Below are 22,864 nucleotides of genomic sequence, written 5' to 3'. Positions count from 1 at the left end.
ATGAAGATCACTGTCTCAGCATGAAAAAATAGAGTGAAGGTACCTTTTCTGTTAGGACCTTTCCTTTAGTAAAAAGGCACTTTCTCACTCAATGTCTCAGCATTAAGTTTGTAGAGAACTTGAATGATAGTACCTCACCCTTATGTTAGGCCCTTAACTTTAATGAAGATAGTACTTTAGTAATCTAGATGATTGAAATGTTTGTGCCTCACCTTAACCTTAGTCATACATTTCCACAAAATAGTTAAGAATTTTGACCGAAAACCCTCCTGTATTCACAAATAAATTGATTTTTTGTTGCCTTTTTAGACTTCTTATCCATAATAAGCTGTGAACTATTATTAAGTGCAAAAGAAAATGAAATTCTTTTACAAATTCCTGTTTGCTTTATAATATCAAATCAGTCTAATATAAATGAATACATACAAGTGACACACACTGAGGAAATTGGTATTTGGTAGCTCTTATGCGTGGTCACAAGAGGCGCTGTTTGTGACAATTGGTGTCGGAAGTGGGATACATTTTATACCAATATTTGTTCTGTGTGACCAATATTCCCAGCTGGTTTAGTTGCAGCGCCCTCTTGTGATCTGTATGAGCCATGAACCATCGCTCGTCCGACTTTGCATTTTGATTTTCTTTTTTTGGTTTTTCTGTTTTTCTTTGTGCTTGATTTTGGTTTCCCTGTTCCTCACGAATAACGTCCATGTACGTAGCTCCAACGAACGAACTCCATCTCAATCAACAGAGTAAGTTTTACATCACCTCATTCCACTAACACACAAAGGTTAAAGGTTAAAGGTTAGACACCTTCAGACTTGGGCAAGTTTGATCGACGACCATTTGTCAGCCACTAGTCACTGTTTCTATGAATGAAATACATCCTAGGTGCCTGGCAAAATGGCTCAATGGGCAACAATATTCAACTACAGTCCCCTGATTGAACTTGCTCCTTGATGTCTAATCAAGGTCAAAGGTTAATGTACTCGCGCATTGTAAGGTCAAGGGTCACCGATTGGTACCCATTCACATTGGTTGGTAAACACAGCATATTGCGCCACAGCACCTTGTAAACCATTACATTGTGCTTAAGGATTAGGTCTTATATTATCTCAAAAATCGCCCCCACTCCTTGCAGTAATAATACCTGGCGCTTTGTATCCTTTGGCAAAAGGCGTGTTATAAATACGGTTATTATTATTATTATTATTACATACAAAACATTTATTCCCCATTCACTATGAGGTCATTCTGACAAAAATCTTAAGAAGCATCTTTTACCAAAATTGCACTTTCTGCTTTTTTGTTGTTGTTTTTTTTGCTTAATGTTCCTCTATTATTTGCAAGTGTTTTTTGTTTTATTCCATGCCACCTTTTTCCATTCATTCTTTTATCATCATTTGGGTGTTTTGGAACTTGGCACTCTTTAGCCCTTTTCACATGAGAGCAATTTAGCAGGGATCCCTTGCTTTATTTTAGCATTTGCTGTTCTTGATGGGCAATTTGAACTTTGCGTGCCCTTCACACAAGGTGCGTTTTTGAAAAACTTCACAACCATACTCAAACTAAGCAAAGGACCCTTGCTAAATTTCTGTTGTGTGAAAAGGTCTTTTGTAACCAAGGGCAGAAGTTATCTCTGTTTGATTTTATAGGATGTAGGTTTAAAGGGTGTATGTATTTTTTTGTAGGACAAAAAACACAATGTCCACAAATATACACTTACATGTAACTTACACAGTTTGAAGATAATGATAGTAGAAAGCTTCCCTGAAAATATTACGTGCTGAGGTGCTGTAGTTTTGGGGAAATGAGTAAAACAATGTCATGAAAATAATTTTGGTCTCACGAGACCAAAATTATTTTAAGCATTTACAAACGTATTTTCATGACATTGTTTTACTCACTTCTCAAAAACTACAGCACCTCAGTAAGTAAAATTTGAAGGGAAGCTTTCCACTATCATTATCTTCAAACCCTGTAAGTTTAATGTAAATCTATGGACATTTTGAAAAAGTACCCAAATCCTTTAACACATTATACAGTGTTCTTCCTCAACACTGCTCTGCACAGGATTAACCCTCCTACTGCCTTACCATCCACTATGGGTTTGAGTGGTGTATATAAAGTATTCCAGCCTGCATTATGATATCATGTAGTGTTTGCCCAGTACAAACATGGGCCAAATTTGATAAAGTTGTCAAGCAGAAAATGCTACTTCAAAAATGTCTTTGCTGAGCAAAAATTGAGTGGAGAACCTTTCACAATAATCTGAACTTCATGTAGTTTTGGCTGGTAAGCTGTTTTTGTTAAGCATTTTGAATGTTTGGTTAAACTCACTAGAAAATGTAAGACCAACAGTGAGAGGGTTAACTAATTCTATCGAATTGTGCACTGCGAAACAATGCCTAAAAGACAAACTAGATTACATAATTTCTGTACTTGGTCACACCGTACATCTACTAACCACTACTACATGATTTAGATCATTGTTATTCAGATTTCACATTGCATTATCACTTTAGATTTTAATTATAATACATGTAGATTCCAAAAGGGTGATTTTTTTGTCAACAGAATTTTCAAATTGAAAATGTTTTCTTTTGAGTTTATTTGGTTGGTCCGTATTGGCGACTTTGGCAAGTAGTTCCGTATCCATAGACGTTAGGACGCATTGAACCCATCCTAAGTTAGGAAGAGTTACTCGTCCTAATAACTCGTCCCTCGTCCTACATGTAACTCGAGATGGCATTAATTCTAGCGTTTTTGAAATCGGCTGCTGGTCAGCTTCAGTGTTTGAAGTGAGGCACTGTCAACAATTTATGCAAAGCTTGTAAGCACTAACATCTTGCTTAACAAAATAATTTGCTAATTTAAGAGTACATGGGTACCACTCACAAACAATATACGTTACATGACGATTTGGCTGGTAACCTGGTAACATGTTAAGCAGATTCTTCTTTAGTAAGCGAATTTACATTTTGATCATAAACCGTCGTTTCCATCAGCTGAACTTTATGCGATTGTGAAGAAAGGGATAAATGTCTTACATTTCTTACTTTTGTTTGTTGAATCAGTGATGTAGATGTGGATGGGCATAGCGTCGTCACAGCTCTAAATAATACATCACATGCCAGCTCATCTTCCAGCCTGTCAACAAGGTATGTGGCTATTTCATGTCTAAATATATTTATCCCTATTATTTCTATCTGTTATACATGTATGTCGCTATTTCATGCCTCTGTTTAGATGGGTTTTTTAAAACATAAATGTTGTTTGGCGGATACACAAAAAAGGAAAGAAAAAACATTTTATTTTTTTGTTTTTATAATTTCACAAAAGTATCAACGAGTTCATATAGAATGCTCCAGATTGCACAGTGGGACTTTTCAAACCAAGCTAAACACCAAGTTATTGCAGTGTTGTCCTGTACTATTGCTGTGGGGCCCTTTGTAAAGTCCCAATACAAATTAAAACAAGTTCTCGTTGAAGTGCTCGTTACCAGAGGAAAATTGCTGTGCCCCTTCAAGAATCAAATTCAAGGCCTGAATGTTTACATGTAGGTCAGCCGTTGTTCTTGATATTCTTCCTTTTTTTCAAAAGATCAAATTGCCTGGTAAATGTTCACCTCATACTCCATTTATACTCTGTTAGATGATAATTTCGCTTCTGATGAAGTACAAGTACAAGTCTTGAACTTCACTCTTAAAAAGGGGCACAGCAATTTTCCTCTGAGGGGCACTGCTATGAAGAAAATCTAAACTTGTATTGGAACCTTTGCAAAGGGCACCACAGCAAAAGCAAAGGGCACCGCAGCAAAAGCAAAGGGCACCGCAGCAAAAGCAAAGGGCACCACAGCAAAAGCAAAGGGCACCGCAGCAAAAGCAAAGGGCACCACAGCAAAAGCAAAGGGCACCGCAGCAAAAGCAAAGGGCACCGCAGCAAAAGCAAAGGGCACCGCAGCAAAAGCAAAGAGCACCGCAGCAAAAGCAAAGGGCACCGCAGCAATTGCTGTGGGTGGAGTGAGTTTTGTCTAGGCCTGGAAGTAGTTGTTGCTACGAAAGTTCATGCACTTTATTTAATTACTTGGTCTTTAAGTGCTACCACTACCTTCCTTGTTTAATAATTTCCCACGGTTTTTGTTCCCCTCTATTGGCATGACAGGAGTCAAGATTCCCCGTCTGCGTCGAACGACTCACTGTCGTCTCGACCGATCGAAGAGGACGAGGGAGAGGACTCCGACATGGAGGCCGAGACGGACCCGCCCAACTGGCAAGACCTTGTGGATAAGGACATCGTCAAACGTCTCAAACCTAAGGAGGTCAAACGGCAAGAGGTCATTAATGGTAAGGGCAAAGGTCAACGGATGTGTTTCATTGGTGTGTTGGGTGAACTGGAAGTTGTGGGATTATCTCCGAGAACAAAATTCCATGACCTTCTTAAGACCAACCTGATCTTAAGAAAGAAACACTCACAGGCTGTCCAAGACTAGACTGCTCCCCTTGCTTTGATAAAGACAGGCACTGGTCTCACAGGCCTAATGATTTCATTGGATGAAACGATTTTACTGTTTTATATTTACTGTGTAATAAGTGTGGTGTACATGTGAATTGGTTGCAAGTCTCAATGTCAAATGAGTATCTGCCATTATTCACGAGCCTCAAAGTGTGATGTCAGATGGTAAGGCTAAGAGACAGGGGTGTCTTGCGCAGTCTCAACCAATAACTGTTTCTGTTGAACTTGCCATAGGTTGATCACTGGCCATTGACTGAAAAAGTTATTGGTTGCGACTGCGAAAACGCACCCGGGTACCTCTCGGTGACTGCACAATGTAACGAGGGTTTGCTGTAATATAGATTACTTTGTAGTGCTAACTTTCCTCAAAAACTACACCATGTTTATAAAAAAAATGTATAATTTCAAATGGTTTAATCTGTGGAACAATCTTCAAACCGGCATAAAGCAATCCCTCAGGCTTGAAGGTTTCTCAAGGAAACGTACTAGGCCAATAGTGATAACTGTTAAATGTCATTGTAATCATCTTGTTTCACTTAAAACAATGTACCTGTTTAATTATCTGACTGGTCTCGTCCGCCAGTCTGTTCTTGTCCAGTCCTAGTCTTGTCTGTCCCAGTGTAAATTTTAAAAAGCACTATGCTTCAAATTTATTTGCCCTGCATGTTAGTAATAACTTAACAGAGTATCTTTAGCCATGTTATATGTATGTTTCAATTCTGTAGGCTGTATATAAAGATTGAATTGCATTTGATACTTTTGTTTGTTGTGACCAATGTTAGAGTAAATGTCTAAACCAAAAGCTCCGCTTCCCCTCCATTCATAGAGCTGTTCCACACGGAGAAGTCCCATGTGCGTAACCTGAAGGTTCTGGACCGAGTCTTCTACCGACCGATGCTAAGGGAGCAGATACTAAGCAAGGAGCTTATCCACGCTGTGTTCCCCAATCTGAGTGAGATGTTACAGATCCATGGCCCGCTTAATGACATCATGAAGAAGGAGCGGAAGACGTCGCAAATCATTCAGGAGGTGGGATCGTTTCTGCTCAAGACGGTAAGTTCAAGAGATTTTATAGTAGATAAGAAACGTTGAAGGAACTAAGGTTTTGGTTGTAAAAAACTTGGATGTACAGGGGTTGACTAACTTCACAAAGAGTTAAGACTATTCCTAACTTGAGTTAGGACGAGTTACTCGTCTTAACTTAGGACTAGCCTTAAAGGCAGTGGACACTATTGGTAATTACTCAAAATAATTATTAGCATCAAACCTTTCTTGGTGACAAGTAATGGGGAGAGGTTGACGATATAAAACATTGTTAGAAACGGCTCCCTCTGAAGTGCCATAGTTTTCGAGAAAGAAGTAATTTTCCGCGAATTTGATTTCGAGACCTAAAGTTTAGAACTTAAGGTCTCGAAATCAACCATCTAAACACACACAACTTTGTGTGACAAGGGTGTTTTTTCTTTCATTATTATCTCGCAACTTCGATGAACGATTGAGCTCAAATTTTCACAGGTTTGTTATTTTATGCATATGTTGAGATATACCAACTGTGAAGGCTAGTCTTTGACAATTACCAATAGTGTCCACTGCCTTTAAGTTTTTAATATCTCTTAGGACTGATCCTAAGTTAGGACCAGTCCTAACATTTTGTGAAATCAACCCGAGGGCTTGAATTTGGGAGACAAAATGTTAAATGAACCAGAAATATTTGTTCAAGACTAGAACCAAAATTGTAAAAAAAAAAAATTCCTGGGCCCTGACACAGTTTCATTGAACTGTTTTATTTGAACAATTATGCACCAAGACACGTAAGAGAAGATTTTGTTCATCTGTCTTTTGGGGTGTTAAGTGTATTTCGTTCATTACTCAACAGAATTGCAAGTCTATTCCAGACTCAAGATTAACATTTGAACATAATTTTGAGCCTTGGATGTAGCAACTAGGGTATAGTATATGTGTTAGATAAGAACCAATTATTATTATTTCTTTTTTTCTGCACAGTTTGACGGTGAGTCTGGTGAGACAGCGAAGCGAGTGTGCGCCACTTTTTGTCAGAATCAGAAAGCGGCTCTTGAGATGTTGAAGAACAGACGCAAGAAGGACAGCAAACTTAGTCAATTTCTTGCCGTAAGTCAAAAGAACAATTCTTGTTGCAATTCTCTGGGTTTTATTTCCATGCCCTCCACTTACAGGGATATAATAATATTGGTTTTGTGAAAGTGAAATTAAATAAAAGTTTCACAAATTTAGTTTGGTGGTCATGTTTTTATATTATAAAAAAACGTTTGTTTTGTAGGACTTGGTTTAGTTTTAAGGAACACGTTGCCTTGGATTGGTCGAGTTGGTCTATAAAAGGCGTTTGTAACCGTTTGTTATCAAATTTATTTGGTTAGAAAGATGTTGTAAAAGTAGAATACAATGATCTACACAAATATGCCACGAAATTGCGTGGTTTTCCTGTTACCTCGTCGACTAACACGGTCGGCCATTTATGGGAGTCAAATTTTTGACTCCAATAAATGGCCTCAATTTCGAGGCTAATTTGTGTGGATCATTATATTCTACTTTTAAATTATCTATCTAACCATTTGCATTTTATAACAAATGGTTTCAGCTGCTTTTCAACGACCAACTCGCTTGATCCAAGGCAACGTGTTCCTTTAAGACATGTTAGTCAGAGGGTTGTCTGGGTGGCTTTTGAACACCCTGTTTATCTGTCATTTACATGTAAATGTACATGTTTAGTACATGTACAAGAACATTTTGAACTACCAGTTTTTAAATTTCAGACAAATGTTGTCCCCCTTTTCCGCAATCCCGACTTAAACCTTGGTTGAAAATCGTAGTTGTAATTCAAGTCGCTACCATTATTGATCTGATTGTTACAGGATGCTGAGGGCAATACGTTATGCAGGCGTCTACCGTTGCAGGCCATTATAACGACTGGCATGCAGAGACTAACCAAGTATCCACTCCTCATCGAGAACCTTATGAAGTACACTCAACGTAAGTTACTCATGTTTCATTATTCTTTCGTGTTTACTCACGCTTTATTTACTGCGTTGAAAAATTAATAAAGTTTTAATAGATGTTAAACCAGATTGTACCCGCAGCCAAAACATAGAATTTCGAACTGCCTCTAGCTACCGCGGAAATTTCAGTAGTCTAGTTGGTAAGACACTGCTCTAGAACTGCAAGTGGGTTCGAATCCCAACCAAGTAAATATGCCTGTGATATTTTTTCACAGGACTCGGGGAAAGTACTGAGTATACAGTGCTAACACACATCGGTGTTTAAGCAAAAACCAAAAATTAATATTACTTAAGTTTCTTTTTACTTTGTTGAGTATTACTCATGTTTCATTTACTCGCTCGTAAATTACTCAGGTTTTTATTAATTGGTTTTTACCCGTACACTAATTTGTGTAAGAATTGTATACTCGGTACTTTCCCGAGTTCTGTGAAAAGAATCTCCCCATGGGGTGAGAGTGCAGCTACCCGACAGGAGATCCCACCTCGACCTAGCCATGGAGACCCTCCCACGTTTGGACCACGATAGGCCAAGCTCTCGGCCACGTTGTAGTAGGAGTGGCGTCTGTGTGACCAAGGTCCTGTTTTGATTAGATAAGTGACAAAACAAAAAACTTCACAATCCCATCTCCAAAATAAAAAGGCAGTTATTCCATTTTGAAACCTTATTTTCTCAAAATGGGATTGTTTGAGATACAAACAGGGCCACCCAATCCTTTCTTGCTGAGCTACAAAATATAAAATATTCATATTGCTTTTTCCTCTCAGCTAAATTGAAGGAGTATGCTGCCTTAGAAAGGGCGCTTGTGTGCACCAAGAAACTCTTAGCAAACGTCAATCAAGCCGTAAAGGAGTGCGAGAATCATCAACGATTGCTGGACATCAATCGTCATCTTGAGAAGGGACCGTTTGAACGCTCCAACCACCCTATTGCTGCCGAGTACAAGGTAATTGTGGTATCCAGTAGAGCATGTTTCTTGTGTCCTGAAGCATGTCACTTAACCATGTTTGCTATGTACAGTTTGGGACATAGTGCTTTCTGCTCTAGCAGCCAGGCTTCTGATGGATGATACCCATGCCTACACCCGTATGGGGTTACCCTGTTTGAGCCCCAGGAGAAGGTGGCAACAGCCTCTGGAAAAAATTGTTGATTGTAGCCCACACCTTGAAGTGGCCATCAGGCCTTGTGTGTCTGGCGCCTTGCATAAAAAATCCCCTGGCTGCTGCTTCCCAGGTTGTATCGTAATTTGGGTGTGATCCCTGGCTACACGGCAGTTAACGGTTGTATGGCTTCTGACTGGCACCCCCAAACAAAGATATTGACAAAATAGGGACACCGCCAACATAGGGCTAGATTAGCTCAGTTGGTAGAGCGACGGCACGTTAATCCAGAGGTCGTTGGTTCAAATCCCATTATAGTCAATTCTTTGTTCAACCCCAAAAATCATTTCAAAATATACCCAGTCAGTTTCCCTTGTGGTTTATATTGATAAAAAAAAAAAAAAGTTATAATATGTCTGGTACTGACATTATATTCTTTCCTCTTTCTGCCCCCTGTAGAACCTTTCGCTAACTTCCCGGAAGCTCCTTCACGACGGACCAGTCACATGGAAACTCAGTAAAACAAAAGTGATAGGTAAGCTCGAGCAAAAAACACTGGTTAACAATGGTAAAGTTACCGGACTCTGGTCCAGTAAGTATGTGTTACTACCCCAATGCTAAAACTACTGGACTCAGGTCAGTGGTCCTGTGGTAGATCAATATCCACGGTTGAACTTGCTGGCCCAATGCTGGTACCCTGGCTGGACTTGTTGGGTTGTGGGGGTTGTGGCCCAATGCTAAAATTACTACTCTGGCCAGTGGTCAATGCTAAAATTACTACTCTGGCCAGTGGTCAATGCTAAAATTACTACTCTGGCCAGTGGTCAATGCTAAAATTACTACTCTGGCCAGTGGTCAATGCTAAAATTACTACTCTGGCCAGTGGTCAATGCTAAAATTACTACTCTGGCCAGTGGTCAATGCTAAAATTACTACTCTGGCCAGTGGTCAATGCTAAAATTACTACTCTGGCCAGTGGTCAATGCTAAAATTACTACTCTGGCCAGTGGTCCAATGGTATTTCAATCCCTGGCTGGACTTTTTTGGTTGTTGATCCACAGTAAAACTACTGGCCAGAGTGGTCCATACCCTGACTGGACTTGTTGGGTTGTTGGGGTTTTTGGCCCAATGCTAAAATTACTACTCTGGCCAGGACTGTGGTCCAATGGTATTTCAATCCCTGGCTGGACTTTTTTGGTTATTGATCCACAGTAAAAGTACTTTATTTATTTTTTTTTTTTTTCAATTTTTATTATTTTTTTATTATCCAACATCCAACAGCGCAAGTGCCAATTACAGGACGGATAAAAATATTAATATTAAACATTATAAAAACAGTAAAATTAAGGAAGTAAACAAACGTAAAAATACACAAACGCACAGAGTGGTCGTTACCCTGACTGGACTTGTTGGATTTGTTAAGGTCTGTGGCCCAACGCTATACTCTGTCGGTATATCCACCCCAGCAACATCTTATAATAATATGTTTTTGTTTCTTCTGCAGATCTTTATGCACTTCTTCTGGAGGATATTCTAGTCTTACTCCAGAAGCAAGATGATCGTTACATCATGAAGTGTCACTCCACGACGGTACCGACCCAGCTGGAGGAGAAGAAGAATACTCATAGCCCTATCATTAAGATTAACAGCGTACTGTGCAGGGAGGTCGCTACAAGTAAGTTACCAGGGTTGTGATTTCTCTGTTTTAATCCAGAATTACTTTGTTTTTTTTGGCCCCCCCCCCCCAAACAAAAAAATAATTATAATAATAATAAAAATCCAGGTATTTTTGGCCCCCCCCCCCAACATTTTTTTTGGTATATTAATAATAATATTTTCTTCATTTTAAAGATCAAACTTACTAAAAAAAATAAAATAAAAAAAAAAACATTTATACCACACCCTAGATTACAGAGTAGGGCTTTTAAAACCAAAGATAAATGTTAACATTGGTCTGCATACTCGCATGCTTTGTGCTCAGAGTTCAAGTTTTTTTCTCAACAATCTATAAACTGTCACTGAGCGATAAACTCCCAACAAGAAATCAGTTTGATTTATGACATTTCAGACATAAATATTTCAACGTCATCGTTAGACCAGGCAAGTTTTATATAAATCTGTGATCTTAGACATGTTTTTTTCTTACCAATTCATTAATGTACCTTTAACTATCTTTTGTTGACTTCTGTAGACAAACGAGCGTTCTTCCTGGTCAGTACGTCGACGGCCGGACCCCAGATCTATGAGCTTACAACCATCTCGATGTCGGAACGGCAGACATGGATGGACATGATCCTTAAGACCCAGGAGGAAGCCAAGAAGGCAGCTCGAGGGGGCACCACGCCGGTCAATACCAACACCATTTCTCTCTTGAACAGCATGCCCGATCTGCACGAAGAAGAAGGTGAAGATGTCACATCAAAATCGTAAGTTCTCCGTTTATTCCCCGTTTAAGCACAAAAATTTGCTTAGCATGAAATTTCTTCCTTGATAAGAACAGGGTTAACAAACAAATTTCCATTTGTTGCAATTGCTTGTTACTGGTATTCAGCTGTTAATTGCTTATCCTGAAAGTCACGCGGAAATTTGGTTGGTAATCCTGTTTTTGTCAAGGAAGAAATTTCATGCTAAGCAAATTTTTGTGCTTAGCAGCTCTATGAAATTGGGCCTTGGAAATTCTTTTTTTTTGGGGGGGGGGGGGGGATTTTTTTTTTTTTCTTTTAACTAAAACAGTAAAAAGGTCAAACTCATAACAACATGAAGATAAAACCATATGGAACACCCCAGATTCCAGAGTAAGGCTTTACAAAAAATAATAATATAAGCAGGCTTTGGGCTCGCAAGCTTTCGCGCTCGCAGGCTTTCAACAGCTTATCTCATCCCTTAAGTCAGCATCAAAGGATACCACTACGCCAACTCAATCACACTTGTGATCTTTTCGAGGAAAGGCATTGATTTTTTTATTATTTTTTTTTCCCCAGATCTGCGGAGGGTGGTCCAACTAAGGTGATGGAAGAGGAGTCGATAAGCGTTGAAATCAGCAATCCACCAGAAGTCAGCCAGCCAGAGGTGGTTACACAAAGCACCAAGATTGCGGGTGAGTTTGGATTTGTTAACACCTAAAACCTTTTGGGTTATTTAGTGGGATCCTTCTTCATAAATCAAATACCATGTTGTCTTCTCAGTGCACAAATGGTGTATCTCCTAAAATAGCTCTTCCGTTACGCACAAGTTTGAAATTAATGAAACGTTGTATGCACGTGCCGAGATACAAAGTTTTTGCAAAATTGAATAACAATATTTCTGCACTAACCAAACTATTGGACTGTGAGTTTAGTGGTATGCCTTAACTCTGATCCCATGTAAAGCATGATCAGTTTACTTGTGCAGTCCTCAGTCAAACACCATACAGTAACTCAACACCGAAACTGTTGGACTCTGATTATGGTGGTATGCCTGATCCCATGTAAAGCATGATCAGTTTACTAGTGCAGTCCTCAGTCCAACACCATACAGTAACTCAACACCCAAACTGTTGGTCTCTGATTATGGTGGTATGCCTGATCCCATGTAAAGCATGATCAGTTTACTAGTGCAGTACTCAGTCTAACACAACCAAACAAAACTTTCATTTGGATTTGATGGGGTGTTTTCTTTTTTACAAATAAAATATTTAATTATCTTTTATTTTTATTTTTTTTCCAGAAGATGTAAGGCAAGACTCTCCACAGGATATGTTATCATCGTTGTCAAAGACATTACAAGAGGTAAGAGAAGTCTAATGTGTCTTGATTGGTCCTGTGCAATCTTCAATGGATCACAAGAACCCTATAGAACCCTTGCGATACTTGAAGGGTACTCACATGTGCCTATCCTGGGTGTCATTTTGGGTGTCAAAATCGTATACAAACATGCACAAAAGAGAGTTGACACCCCAAAATTACTGTATTGTGTAAGAAATCAGTAGCTCCCTCTTGCATAACGCGAAACGCTACAAGTTCGCTGAGGTCACGCGCTCATTTTTACGCACAAAGAACAGCTATTGTCCAATGATCTGCCTCCTTTTTGAGAGTGTGACGTCATATGCATTGGGTCTATATATTTGAAAACATTTCAATGTTTTCAAACATTGAGTTTTTAACTTGCAATATCAGACTATTTTGCTAACTCATTTTTCAAAATGTATTACATTTCAAACAATAATGTTTCAAAGGGAGTTTTCCATTAAGACCATCTTTAGGTAAGAGGAGTCGCAAGAACCTTATTTTCAATGTTTTCAAACATTGAGTTTTGGACTTGCAATATCAAAATATTTTGCTTACTCATTTCAAGCAAAAATGTTTCAAAGGGAGCTTTCCACCCAGACCATCTTTGTTCCATGTAAGTTTTAGTTCAAATTCCTGACCATCTATATTTTTACTCTTACCAATGTTTAGCACATTCTGTAACGCATCACTTGATATTTGAATGAACTTACTGATTACTTGATATTTTAATATATTTGTGCTTTTTATTATTCCTGTTTTTGTATAATGTAGCCTGTCAATATCATTGTCTGACTATTTCTAGTTAACTTTTATTCTATTTAATTCTTCGACTGTGTTTCAAATGTTTTGTGCATATATTTGTTTGTGTCTCCCTTTTCAGCTGTAACTTGCATACTGTATCTCTTTAAAGTTCCCTTCTTCTTCTTTTTTAGTCCTTAGATTTTAGTACAGTACATAGTTTTATTTTGAAATGAACCAAGTTGAATTTAAATGAAAGGGTTTGTTTGTAATCAGGCATGCGACTTTAGGCATGGCCTCTGTTGCCTAATGTCATTGCCCATGGTCTATTGCCCCTTGTCTTTGGTGCCCCTTAAAAGTTTCATAAAGTACTGAGTATACAGTGCTAACCCACATCGGTGTATGGGATGCAAATTTAACATCTCTTATTTCATAAAGACGTTAAGATTTCCGAGTAGCAGTGCCCTTTGAATATGAAAGCGAACTAGCCCTCTCAAAGATCATATTCCAGGCCTATAACTTATCTGCAATGTCCAATTTCACAAAGCTGTTAAGCAGAAAATGCTCTTGACAAATCCCTTTGCTAAGCAAACATTGAGTGGGGCACCAGTCACAACGTAATATTGGCTGGCAATCTGTTTCTGTTAAGTTACACTTTTCTGTTCTTAGCAATTTTTTTGGTGACAGGCTTATGTGAAATTAGGCCCAGTTTAGCTGATTTCCTTTATTTTGAATTCCTTATTGTGCCATAGAAAAAAAATGTAAAATTATTTATTCACAGGGCAGACTCATATTTTTCTCTCATACATGTATGGGTAAAACCTAGATGAATACTCATATTTGTTTGTTTGTTAAAATTATCAAATTGCTTACACAAGATAGCGCCCTCGTTAGAATCCACTCAGTGCGGATGGGGGTTTCACGGAACTATTTTTACCTTTGCCTTTGAATTTTTGTAGGATACATCTACTGAAGCAAGAGCAAGTGAGAAGGCCAACGGTATTGTTGCGCTCAGCGATCCTCTCCAAGTTCTTCTCAGTACGTATTTGTTGTCTAGTTTATGTATTCCATAAGTTTGTGGATATTATATTTCAAAGGCCAGACTATTTAGACCTTTTTGGTGTAGAATGATTTCGAATGGGAGAAAAAAACATTTTTCTTAAAGGCAGTGGACACTATTGGTAATTACTCAGAATAATTATTAGCATAACACCTTACTTGGTAACGTGTAATTGGGAGAGGTTGATAGTATAACACATTGTGAGAAACGGCTCCCTCTGAAGTGACGTAGTTTTCGAGAAAGAAGTAATTTTCCTTGAATTTGATTTCAAGACCTCACATTTAGAATTTGAGGTCTCGAAATCAAGCATCTGAAAGCATACACCTTCGTGTGACAAGGGTGTTTTTTCTTTCATTATTATCTCCCATCTTCGACGACCATATGGGCTCAAATTTTCACAGGTTTGTTATTTTATGCATATGTTGAGATACACCAAGTGACAATTACCAATAGTGTCCAGAGTCTACAAAGGGAATATATTTGGTAATCACTTGTAAAATAATGGCAATAAAAACTGACCAGATTGTCGGCACTATCTCGAAAAATAAATCTACATTTATATACATGTGGGATTAAAACAATTTTCAAAACGGTTCCGAAAGCCAAAGCTTTCAAACATGTGTTTTCACCCGTCTCCATGTCCTTATTTGTGAATTTTTACTTGATTTTCTTGCGGATGTAGAAACTAATTTTGAGAAGCGAGACACTAAGAGGGAAGAGTTGGTCTTACAAGCAGTCGACAAGATTCAGCAGCTCAGTAAACACCTTCAGGTAAATCATTACTCCAACTTGGGTCTAGTTTCTTAGAGCAGCTTAAGCACAAATTCTAGCTAAGCACATCAAAATTATGCTTACCAACTAAGAGAGGTTTGTGGTAACACCATGTGAAAACTCCTTTGAGTAGTGTTGATTCTAAAAAGAACCAGTGGTTATCGACTCAATGTTTTGATGAGAATGCTTACCAGCCAAACTGCTATGTGAAATGTACAGCATGGGAATGGTATCCTGCTCATATTTGCTTAGCAGTTTAAGCATTTTTGTTTCGCATTTAAGCAGCTCTATGAAGTGGAGCCATTACAAACAATAAATAAATAGAGATAAAGAAAAGGGCCTGATTATGCAAGCAAAGTTTATTTTATTTTCCTTGTTTAATTTGTTTGTCTTGACACAGAATGACGTTTTTCGCCTAGAGTCCGACCTCAATCAAGCCACTCAAGAGCTAAGACGAGTCCAGCAAGCTCTCCTGAAACAACCGGAAAGCAACCTCGAAGAGCAACGGCGGCGGTCACGACAGGAAGCCCTCTATGTCCGGACAAAGGACAGCGAACGCACAGCGGAAGAGAAAGCAAAGGCAACACAGAACAGAATATCATTGTCCGGTGAGTCCGGTGGAAGCTCGACAGACTCGGAGGAATACGGTGCTGTAGAGTTGTCAGAGACTGAGGAAGGGTACACCCCAAAGGAACGACCGAGAAGTTTGGTCGTGGATGTCGATGAGGGACCCAGAGACCAGGTGACCATGATGGCTGCCTTGGTATCCGACTTCCACAAAGCAGAGAAACAGGAGGCTGTGGCGGTTTCTAATGAAGGACTGGTCACCCTGCAGAGGGCAGAGGTGCGTAAAGTCACGGATGTGGACAGCGCTGAGATCGATCAATTCATGCAAAGAATCGGCATAAGCGCTGAGACGACCGTGAACGGCGTCACGTCTGGAACTAAGGAGGCGTCATCGGTGAGGCAACCGCAAACCGAAAGCAGCCTGGTTGATTTCGATCAGGAGGTGGGTATGACCGAGATTGCAGAAGAGTTACCCAACATTGCGAATACGGAGCACTGGGAGGACACGACGGTGGAGTTGCCGGGCACGCTAGAGAACACGATGGTCATGGCCACCAGGCTAGATGACCTCTTAAACGAAGACAGTGAGAGCGACCAGGAGACGGTGGTCGCCAGTGGGAGCTTCCTTAACACCAGTCCTGAAATTGATTCGTCGTCAGTCGACGATACCAACGCAATACTGAGGAGTATGAACGATGGGACAGAGACGACCAATCAGGACCAGTTAGATCAGGATAGTCTGGAAAATGTCGTCAATGTTGAGATGAACTCGCAGGTCGTTGGGAAAACGGCGATGATTTTAACGGACGTTGGATCGACGCCGCCACAGACCTTACTTGATGTGTCGTCGGGGGAGAGTCGGCCAACGAGTCTTGTCTCTGTGGACTCCTTGGCTTGCGATGAAGGGAGCGAGGGCGGTAGGCTGGAGGAGGTTACTGTCTTAAGATCAGCTGATGAAACCAAAAATAGTGGTGAGTTTGTCTGAGGAAAGTGGACAACACAATAAACTTAGTTGCAGAGTTCAATCTCATAACAAAACAACTGGGAGTTACTGAGCTGAAGATTTTCTAGACATTACTTGTTTAGCTTATTACATAACGATATAAGCAAGCTCAAAAAATGGTGTTGAGTTTGTCCGTCCAACAATAGACTCGGGACTTAGTTCAGGAGTTCAATCTCAGTTTTTGAGCTGAAAGTATTCCAGAAACTAATTGCTCAGTGTCAAACTCGTTGTCAAAACGTAATAAGCAAGCTTATTTTTAAAAAGAGGGGAGGTCCGATGCAATTGTTTCTAATGGAGTAGGGCTGGTTTCATGGCTCTGGTTATTGTAAGAGAAAATTTTGCGCTTTCAGAGTTTGACATTGATCTTGTGGCTGGTGGGTTAGGGTTCTAAATATCTCTTAAAGAGCATCTGCCGAGAACTTGCAAGCATTCTTCGCTTACATATCAAGCACAGACATTTGACGCTAACCCATTTCAAAGATGACTTTTTAAGCGCAGAAATTTGCAGTGAGCAGAGCCATGAGAGCTTAAACCTTGCCGGGGAAAGACTTGGTATTCTATGTGGTTCTTTGATGTTTCTCAACGCCTAGTTTCATGTAGATGATGTGTAGATGATCTATGTATGACTTTACATCACTACTCTTCATCATTTTTTCCGCCACATCGTCAAAATTACTATCACACATTTTTGGAGAATGGTAGTGTTGATATTTAGTGTTTAGAGAGTTGTAGTTGCTACATGTAGGTTTCATTTTGACCTTGTCAACATTAGTTCAGGGCAACCAGTGGATAAGTAAAATAACAAATAATAAAATAAAATAAAATATAAGTACTGTCCGGAAAAAGTCTTTTACCCCCATGTTAATTCAGCTTGCTTGCTAGAAATGGGGTATTGAAAAAACCATGGGAGAAATTTTGAGTTTTAAATTCTTCATTTGTTTTTTTGGAGGGGGTTAATTTTAAAGTCACCTTTTTTTTTTTTAACAAAAAGAGTTGGAAGCATCTAGTTTGACATCACTCATGTATCATTTCATTGTAAACACACTTGCTAACTCATGACTAAATAATTACTTCTCATGTTTAATCAGTAAACACACTTACTTACTCATGTTTATTCATTGGATGTAGGCTCTACTAATACCTAAGCTCTTAAAGTGATCAATCTCATTTGCATATTTAATGCATAATGTTTATTCATAAACCTATTTCTCTACTGTTGAATATTAAAATCAAGAGGGGCTAGAATTTCAAGATGCAGTTCTTTTAGAACTTAAAGGCGGTGGACACTATTGGTAATTACTCAAAATAATTATTAGCATAAAACCTTACTTGGTGACGAGTAATGGGGAGAGGTTGATAGTATAAAACATTTTGAGAAACATTTCCCTCTGAAGTAACGTTGTTTCAAGAAAGAAGTAATTTTCCTCAAATTTGATTTTGAGACCTCAGATTTAGAATTTGAGGTCTCGAAATCAAGCATCAGAAAGCACACAACTTTGTGTGACAATGGTGTTTTTTCTTTCATTATTATCTCGCAACTTCGACGACCGATTGAGCTCAAATTTTCACAGGTTTGTTATTTTATGCATATGTTGAGATACACCAAATGAGAAGACAGGTCTTTGACAATTACCAATAGTGTCTTTAAAGAACTTTATATAACTTACGAATATTGATGTCTACTTAATTATTCAAGCTAACTAACCAATGAGAGCTTCCTAACGGATCCTGAATATTGATATATTTCTCTTGCAGGAATTCTTTCTCAGGCAAAGAACATCACTTTCACTCACCCACCATACCTTGTCTGATGTATGTACTTGCTTTTCTAGAGCTATCAGTACATCTGCATACTTATTTGCATGTCATTATGGTGTCATCCGCATAAATTTGCATGTTTGCTATATGTCTCTTGCAACCATACTGTACATTGCTTGGTAGTGCTCTCTGTGGTGGTGAATATGTAAATTGCAGGTCGGGGTTCAAACACTTGCATAAATTAACATGGATCTTTTTCATGAGCATGCCTGGAGATTGGAACAGTTTGAATTGGGATTCAATTCAATTTGTTCTTCCCTCAAAATGAATGGACTGGGCCATTTAGCCCGCCCACTAGCAATCAAGTAGACAACAAATCGTGGATCACAACTTCATAAAGCTTGTCTGCACAAAAATGTGCTAAGCACAGAAAGATCTCGCTTAGCAGATACTAGGTACCAGCCAAAATTCCATAAAGTTTCAGTGTTGCAACTGGTACCCCACTCATTTTCTGCTCAGCAAAGAAATTTGATACTAAGATCATCATGGCAAAAGACCAAACCTGTTTAAAGAATCCACAAATTTATAAAAAGGTCTTGGATTGGTGGAGTTTGACCCCTGACCTGATGACATATTTGTACTGTACTTTGACTGCTCAGTGTTTGTACCGTCTACTGCGTACAGTGCATGCTGTTACATGTACATGATACAGAGCTAGCAGACAACTTTTGTTTACATTATTTTAAGAGTAATAGAGAATTGTGATTGTTGCCCTAGGAAGAAAAGCGGAAGATAGTTTTGAGTTTCAGTTTTGTCGATCTGTACTTTATCTTGATTCAAAGAGGGTAAAGTATTGCAGTATTGGCATGTCTTTTCCATCCTTTATATTCAATGTATGTTGCCCTGTGTCGTTTCTAAGGGTGCGTTCGATTAACTTCCCTGGGTCGACCCCGATCTCCCCCTGGTACGTTCGAATAGCTTTGACATCATTCCATGGGGCTCACCTGGGTCAGCCCCAAGTGCCCTGCTTGTGGAGTGGGTCACTTGGGGCTGGCCCCAGGTGCATGACGTCACCACGAGGGGGTGAGTGATGATTCGATTAGCTCTTGTCAGGGGCTCACCTGAGTGAGCACCGCGGGGTCGACCCAGGGAAGCTAATCGAACGCACCCTATGGTAACGTCTCTGTGTAGACGGTGCAAGTCTCATACGTATTGGAGAAGTTAAGGATCACGTATTGTCCCAATTTGTCTGAAGGTGTCACCCAAAATAAAAATCTTGTTTGCGCAGTTTCGGGAGTCAAGTCACAAGGGCCCACTTTCATAAACCTGTTTTAAAAGCAGAAAATATTGCTTGCCAATTTGCTAAGCAAAAAATCAGTTGGCACCAGTCACAACAATGTAAACTTAAGGAAATTTTGGCTGGTATGCTGTTTCTGTTAAGCAATACTTTTCTGTGCTTAGCATGTTTTTATGCGTGCAGGCTTTATGAAGTTGGGCCCAGAGCTTGAGTTCGGTGCTCTTAGCCACTCGACCCGACATGCCACTTAATACAGGTGCTATGGCGGAAAAGGTCTCATACTTCAAAATGTAGCTCAGCATACATTGCACGAAGAAAAAAAATGAGAGCTTTGAGACGCCCATGTGGTGTGATAAAGCAATTACTAAGAAATCAGTATTATTTCTCCAAAATGCTTGAATATGGGTGTGAGACTTGCAACGCCTACCATCTTCTCGTCTTCTTGTTACACTTGCTTGCTCGTCACGCTTTTCCTATTTTTTCCCCCAATAATTTTGCAAAGTAAAATGATACTGGAAACGAGAATAATGTGAAGTATTTTTGTGTGTAATTACCGGTATACCAATGTGTGATAATTATTCCTTAGCGCTTCCCAAAGTCCTTTAGTAATATACATTATTAGGCATACTACTTTGGTGAGATTCGAACCCACCACCCCCGCATTCTACTAGGGTAGATATCGCCAGCACTAAACCACTAAGCATGCCTTCCACACATTGGTGTGTGGGGAAACCAAAAACATTTATATAAAGTATTCTTTATCCCACAATTATTAAAGATCATTGCTTGGGAACTTGATAATTGATTTATTTTTTATTTATTTTTTATTTTTTCTATTTTTAATTCTTACAGCATTTTGACATTTCCATCTATTAAATATTTATGCATGATTTTGTATTGTAACCACATTGTATATTGTATTGTTCGAACCAGTGTTTTCTATAGTTGTTTAAGCAGGGGTGGGGCTCTGGGTTAGGGTGGCTGGCATCTTTTAGTGAAAGAAGTAATTTGCAGAATTAAACTGTAGAATTAATCCAAGGTAACTCAAGGTTCAAACTCCGGTTGAAAACCGAGAGGCTAACCTTGAGTTACCAACTGCTTAATTTTACATTCAAAAGTAAAGTTAGGACCTGAGGCTGTAAAGATAGTACCTGAGGCTGTAATATGGGACCTGAGGCCACTAAGGTTTCGGGCTATGTAGAGATAGCACTAGGTTTCAAGTGCTTAGATTGTTCTGAAGATAAGTTTAGCCTTGAGTTACCAACTGATCAATTTTACATTCAAAAGCAAAGTTAGGACCTGAGGCTGTAAAGATAGTACCTGAGGCTGTAATATGGGACTTGAGACCGCTAAGGATCCGGGCTATGTAGAGATAGCACTAGGTTTCAAGTGCTTAGATTGTTCTGAAGATAAGTTAAGCTGCTTTATAATAATCAACTTTAAAATCTATAGAATGAAGAACATTTGATAATACTTTAAAATTCTGTTTTGATTTGGTATAGGACCGGAGACTGATCTACAAGATGAAAGACCCACTGAACCAATAAAGGAGGATCGAGATGGTAAAGAGCCAACAAAGGAAGACGTAGGTGACAATGAAGATGTAGGTGACAATAAGGGTGTCGATTTAGATGCCAATGTCGTTGAAGATGTAGGTGACAACAAGGGTCAAGATGTTGGTGACAATAAGGGTGTCGATGTAGATGACAATGAGGGTCTAGATGTGGGTGACAACAACGGTCAAGACATTGGTGACAACGTCGTTGAAGATGTTGGTGCCAATAAAGACAAAGATGTAGATGCCACTGAGGATGACAATGACTCTGACATCGAGGACGATAATGACAACAATGGGGACAGTAACGAAGAAGAGGATGACGAAGGAGATGATGAGGAGGACAGTGATGACGATGACGACGACTACGAAATAATGGAATAGTCCTCTCGTTAGAATCTCTTCCACCAAGACCTAAAGACCTCTCCTGCGATCACGCTGCCTTTACAGTTTCACCATTCCCAAAACAGTTTTCACCGCTCACAATATTCGCAAAGCGCCCAGATGCATCTTGTGATGAGTTCATTATCTAATGCACCGATCTTAATTGCTGGAAGTGTGATGATGTCACAGTGCAAAGTATGAGGACGACTGAAATAATGGAATAGTCCTGTCGTTAATCTCGTTACGCCAAGACCCCCAAAAAACCTCTCCTGCGATCACGCTGTCTCTACAGTTTCCACCATTCCCGATATTCGCGAAGCACCATGATGCATATTGTGATGGGCTTGTTATCCAAGGTACCGTTCTTAAAGGCAGTGGACACTATTGGTAATTACTCAAAATAATTGTTAGCATAAAACCTCACTTGGTAACATGTAATGGGGAGAGGTTGATAGTATAAACATTGTGAGAAACGGCTCCCTCTGAAGTGAAGTAGTTTTCAAGAAAGAAGTAATTTTACATAAATTTGATTTCGAGACCTCAGATTTAGAATTTGAGGTCTCAAATCAAGCATCAGAAAGCACACAACTTCGTGTGACAAGGTTGTTTTTTCTGTCATTATTATCTCGCAACTTCGATGACCGATTGAGCTCAAATTTTCAAAGGTTTGTTATTTCATGCATATGTTGAGATACAGCAAGTGAGAAGACTGGTCTTTGACAATTACTAACAGTGTACACTGTCTTTAATTGCCGAAAATGTGATGATGACACGGTGCAAATCAAGAAAGGCGATCTTATAATGACATCTTAGCTCGTTGTGGAATGGTGTCGTGTAGACTTTGTGTTTAAAGTCTTGGAAGTAAATTGGCGTTCTTCTCCAGTGAGAAAATAAACCCATCTACTTCCGTCGGGAAAACTATATCCTCTACGGACTTCTTAAAGAGCACCAAGACGTTGGATGGAGGCAGTTGCCTCTCTGCGAAGCAGAACAATGTTTTGACCGCTCCAGCTTCTTATCAACCTAAACCACTTAGCATCTTCTCCCATTAAAACAAAAAAGTAACATCTTGACTCGATCTCATCAAGCAGATATTGGGGCACCGATTGCAACAACATCACTGATATTGCATTTGGGCTGGTAACTTATGTTTGCTAAGCATTTTTAGTCTTTGCTTAGCGGCTACTTGTGCTTTAGCAGATAATGGGGCACTGGTTGCAACAATTAAATGGCATTTTTGCAGGTAACTTTATGTCCGCTAAGCATGTTTAGTCTATGCTTAGCAGATGCTCTGTGAGAAAAAAAACATACGTAGTACT

General features: G+C 39.3%; 1 protein-coding gene across 12 annotated transcripts in view; it reads left to right on the top strand.

Annotated features, from left to right (window-relative positions):
- Positions 1–21,982, top strand: part of LOC117301377 (rho guanine nucleotide exchange factor 11-like) — a 98,626-nt gene extending 76,644 nt beyond the window's left edge. For 8 of the 12 annotated variants that reach the window (XM_033785313.1, XM_033785319.1, XM_033785317.1 and 5 more), the window contains 17 exons: positions 717–749; positions 3,075–3,158; positions 4,153–4,343; positions 5,339–5,565; positions 6,517–6,642; positions 7,404–7,521; positions 8,313–8,491; positions 9,105–9,180; positions 10,150–10,320; positions 10,837–11,071; positions 11,627–11,742; positions 12,351–12,412; positions 12,978–13,025; positions 14,110–14,188; positions 14,893–14,981; positions 15,382–16,519; positions 21,109–21,982. In XM_033785313.1, coding sequence (XP_033641204.1) covers positions 717–749; positions 3,075–3,158; positions 4,153–4,343; positions 5,339–5,565; positions 6,517–6,642; positions 7,404–7,521; positions 8,313–8,491; positions 9,105–9,180; positions 10,150–10,320; positions 10,837–11,071; positions 11,627–11,742; positions 12,351–12,412; positions 12,978–13,025; positions 14,110–14,188; positions 14,893–14,981; positions 15,382–16,519; positions 21,109–21,545 — 3,409 coding nt within the window. In that variant the 3' untranslated portion in view covers positions 21,546–21,982. Of the gene's footprint in view, positions 1–716; positions 750–3,074; positions 3,159–4,152; positions 4,344–5,338; positions 5,566–6,516; positions 6,643–7,403; positions 7,522–8,312; positions 8,492–9,104; positions 9,181–10,149; positions 10,321–10,836; positions 11,072–11,626; positions 11,743–12,350; positions 12,413–12,977; positions 13,026–14,109; positions 14,189–14,892; positions 14,982–15,381; positions 16,520–18,306; positions 18,364–21,108 lie in introns of all 12 variants that reach the window. The other 4 variants (XM_033785324.1, XM_033785314.1, XM_033785318.1 and 1 more) reach the window with 4 other exon arrangements.
- The last annotated feature ends 882 nt before the right edge of the window (positions 21,983–22,864 follow it).

Source organism: Asterias rubens, chromosome 17 (genome assembly GCF_902459465.1).
Source record: "Asterias rubens chromosome 17, eAstRub1.3, whole genome shotgun sequence".
NCBI lineage: Eukaryota > Metazoa > Echinodermata > Asteroidea > Forcipulatida > Asteriidae > Asterias > Asterias rubens.
The sequence above is the reverse complement of the archived record's forward strand: the minus strand, read 5'-3'. Positions and strand labels throughout refer to the sequence as shown.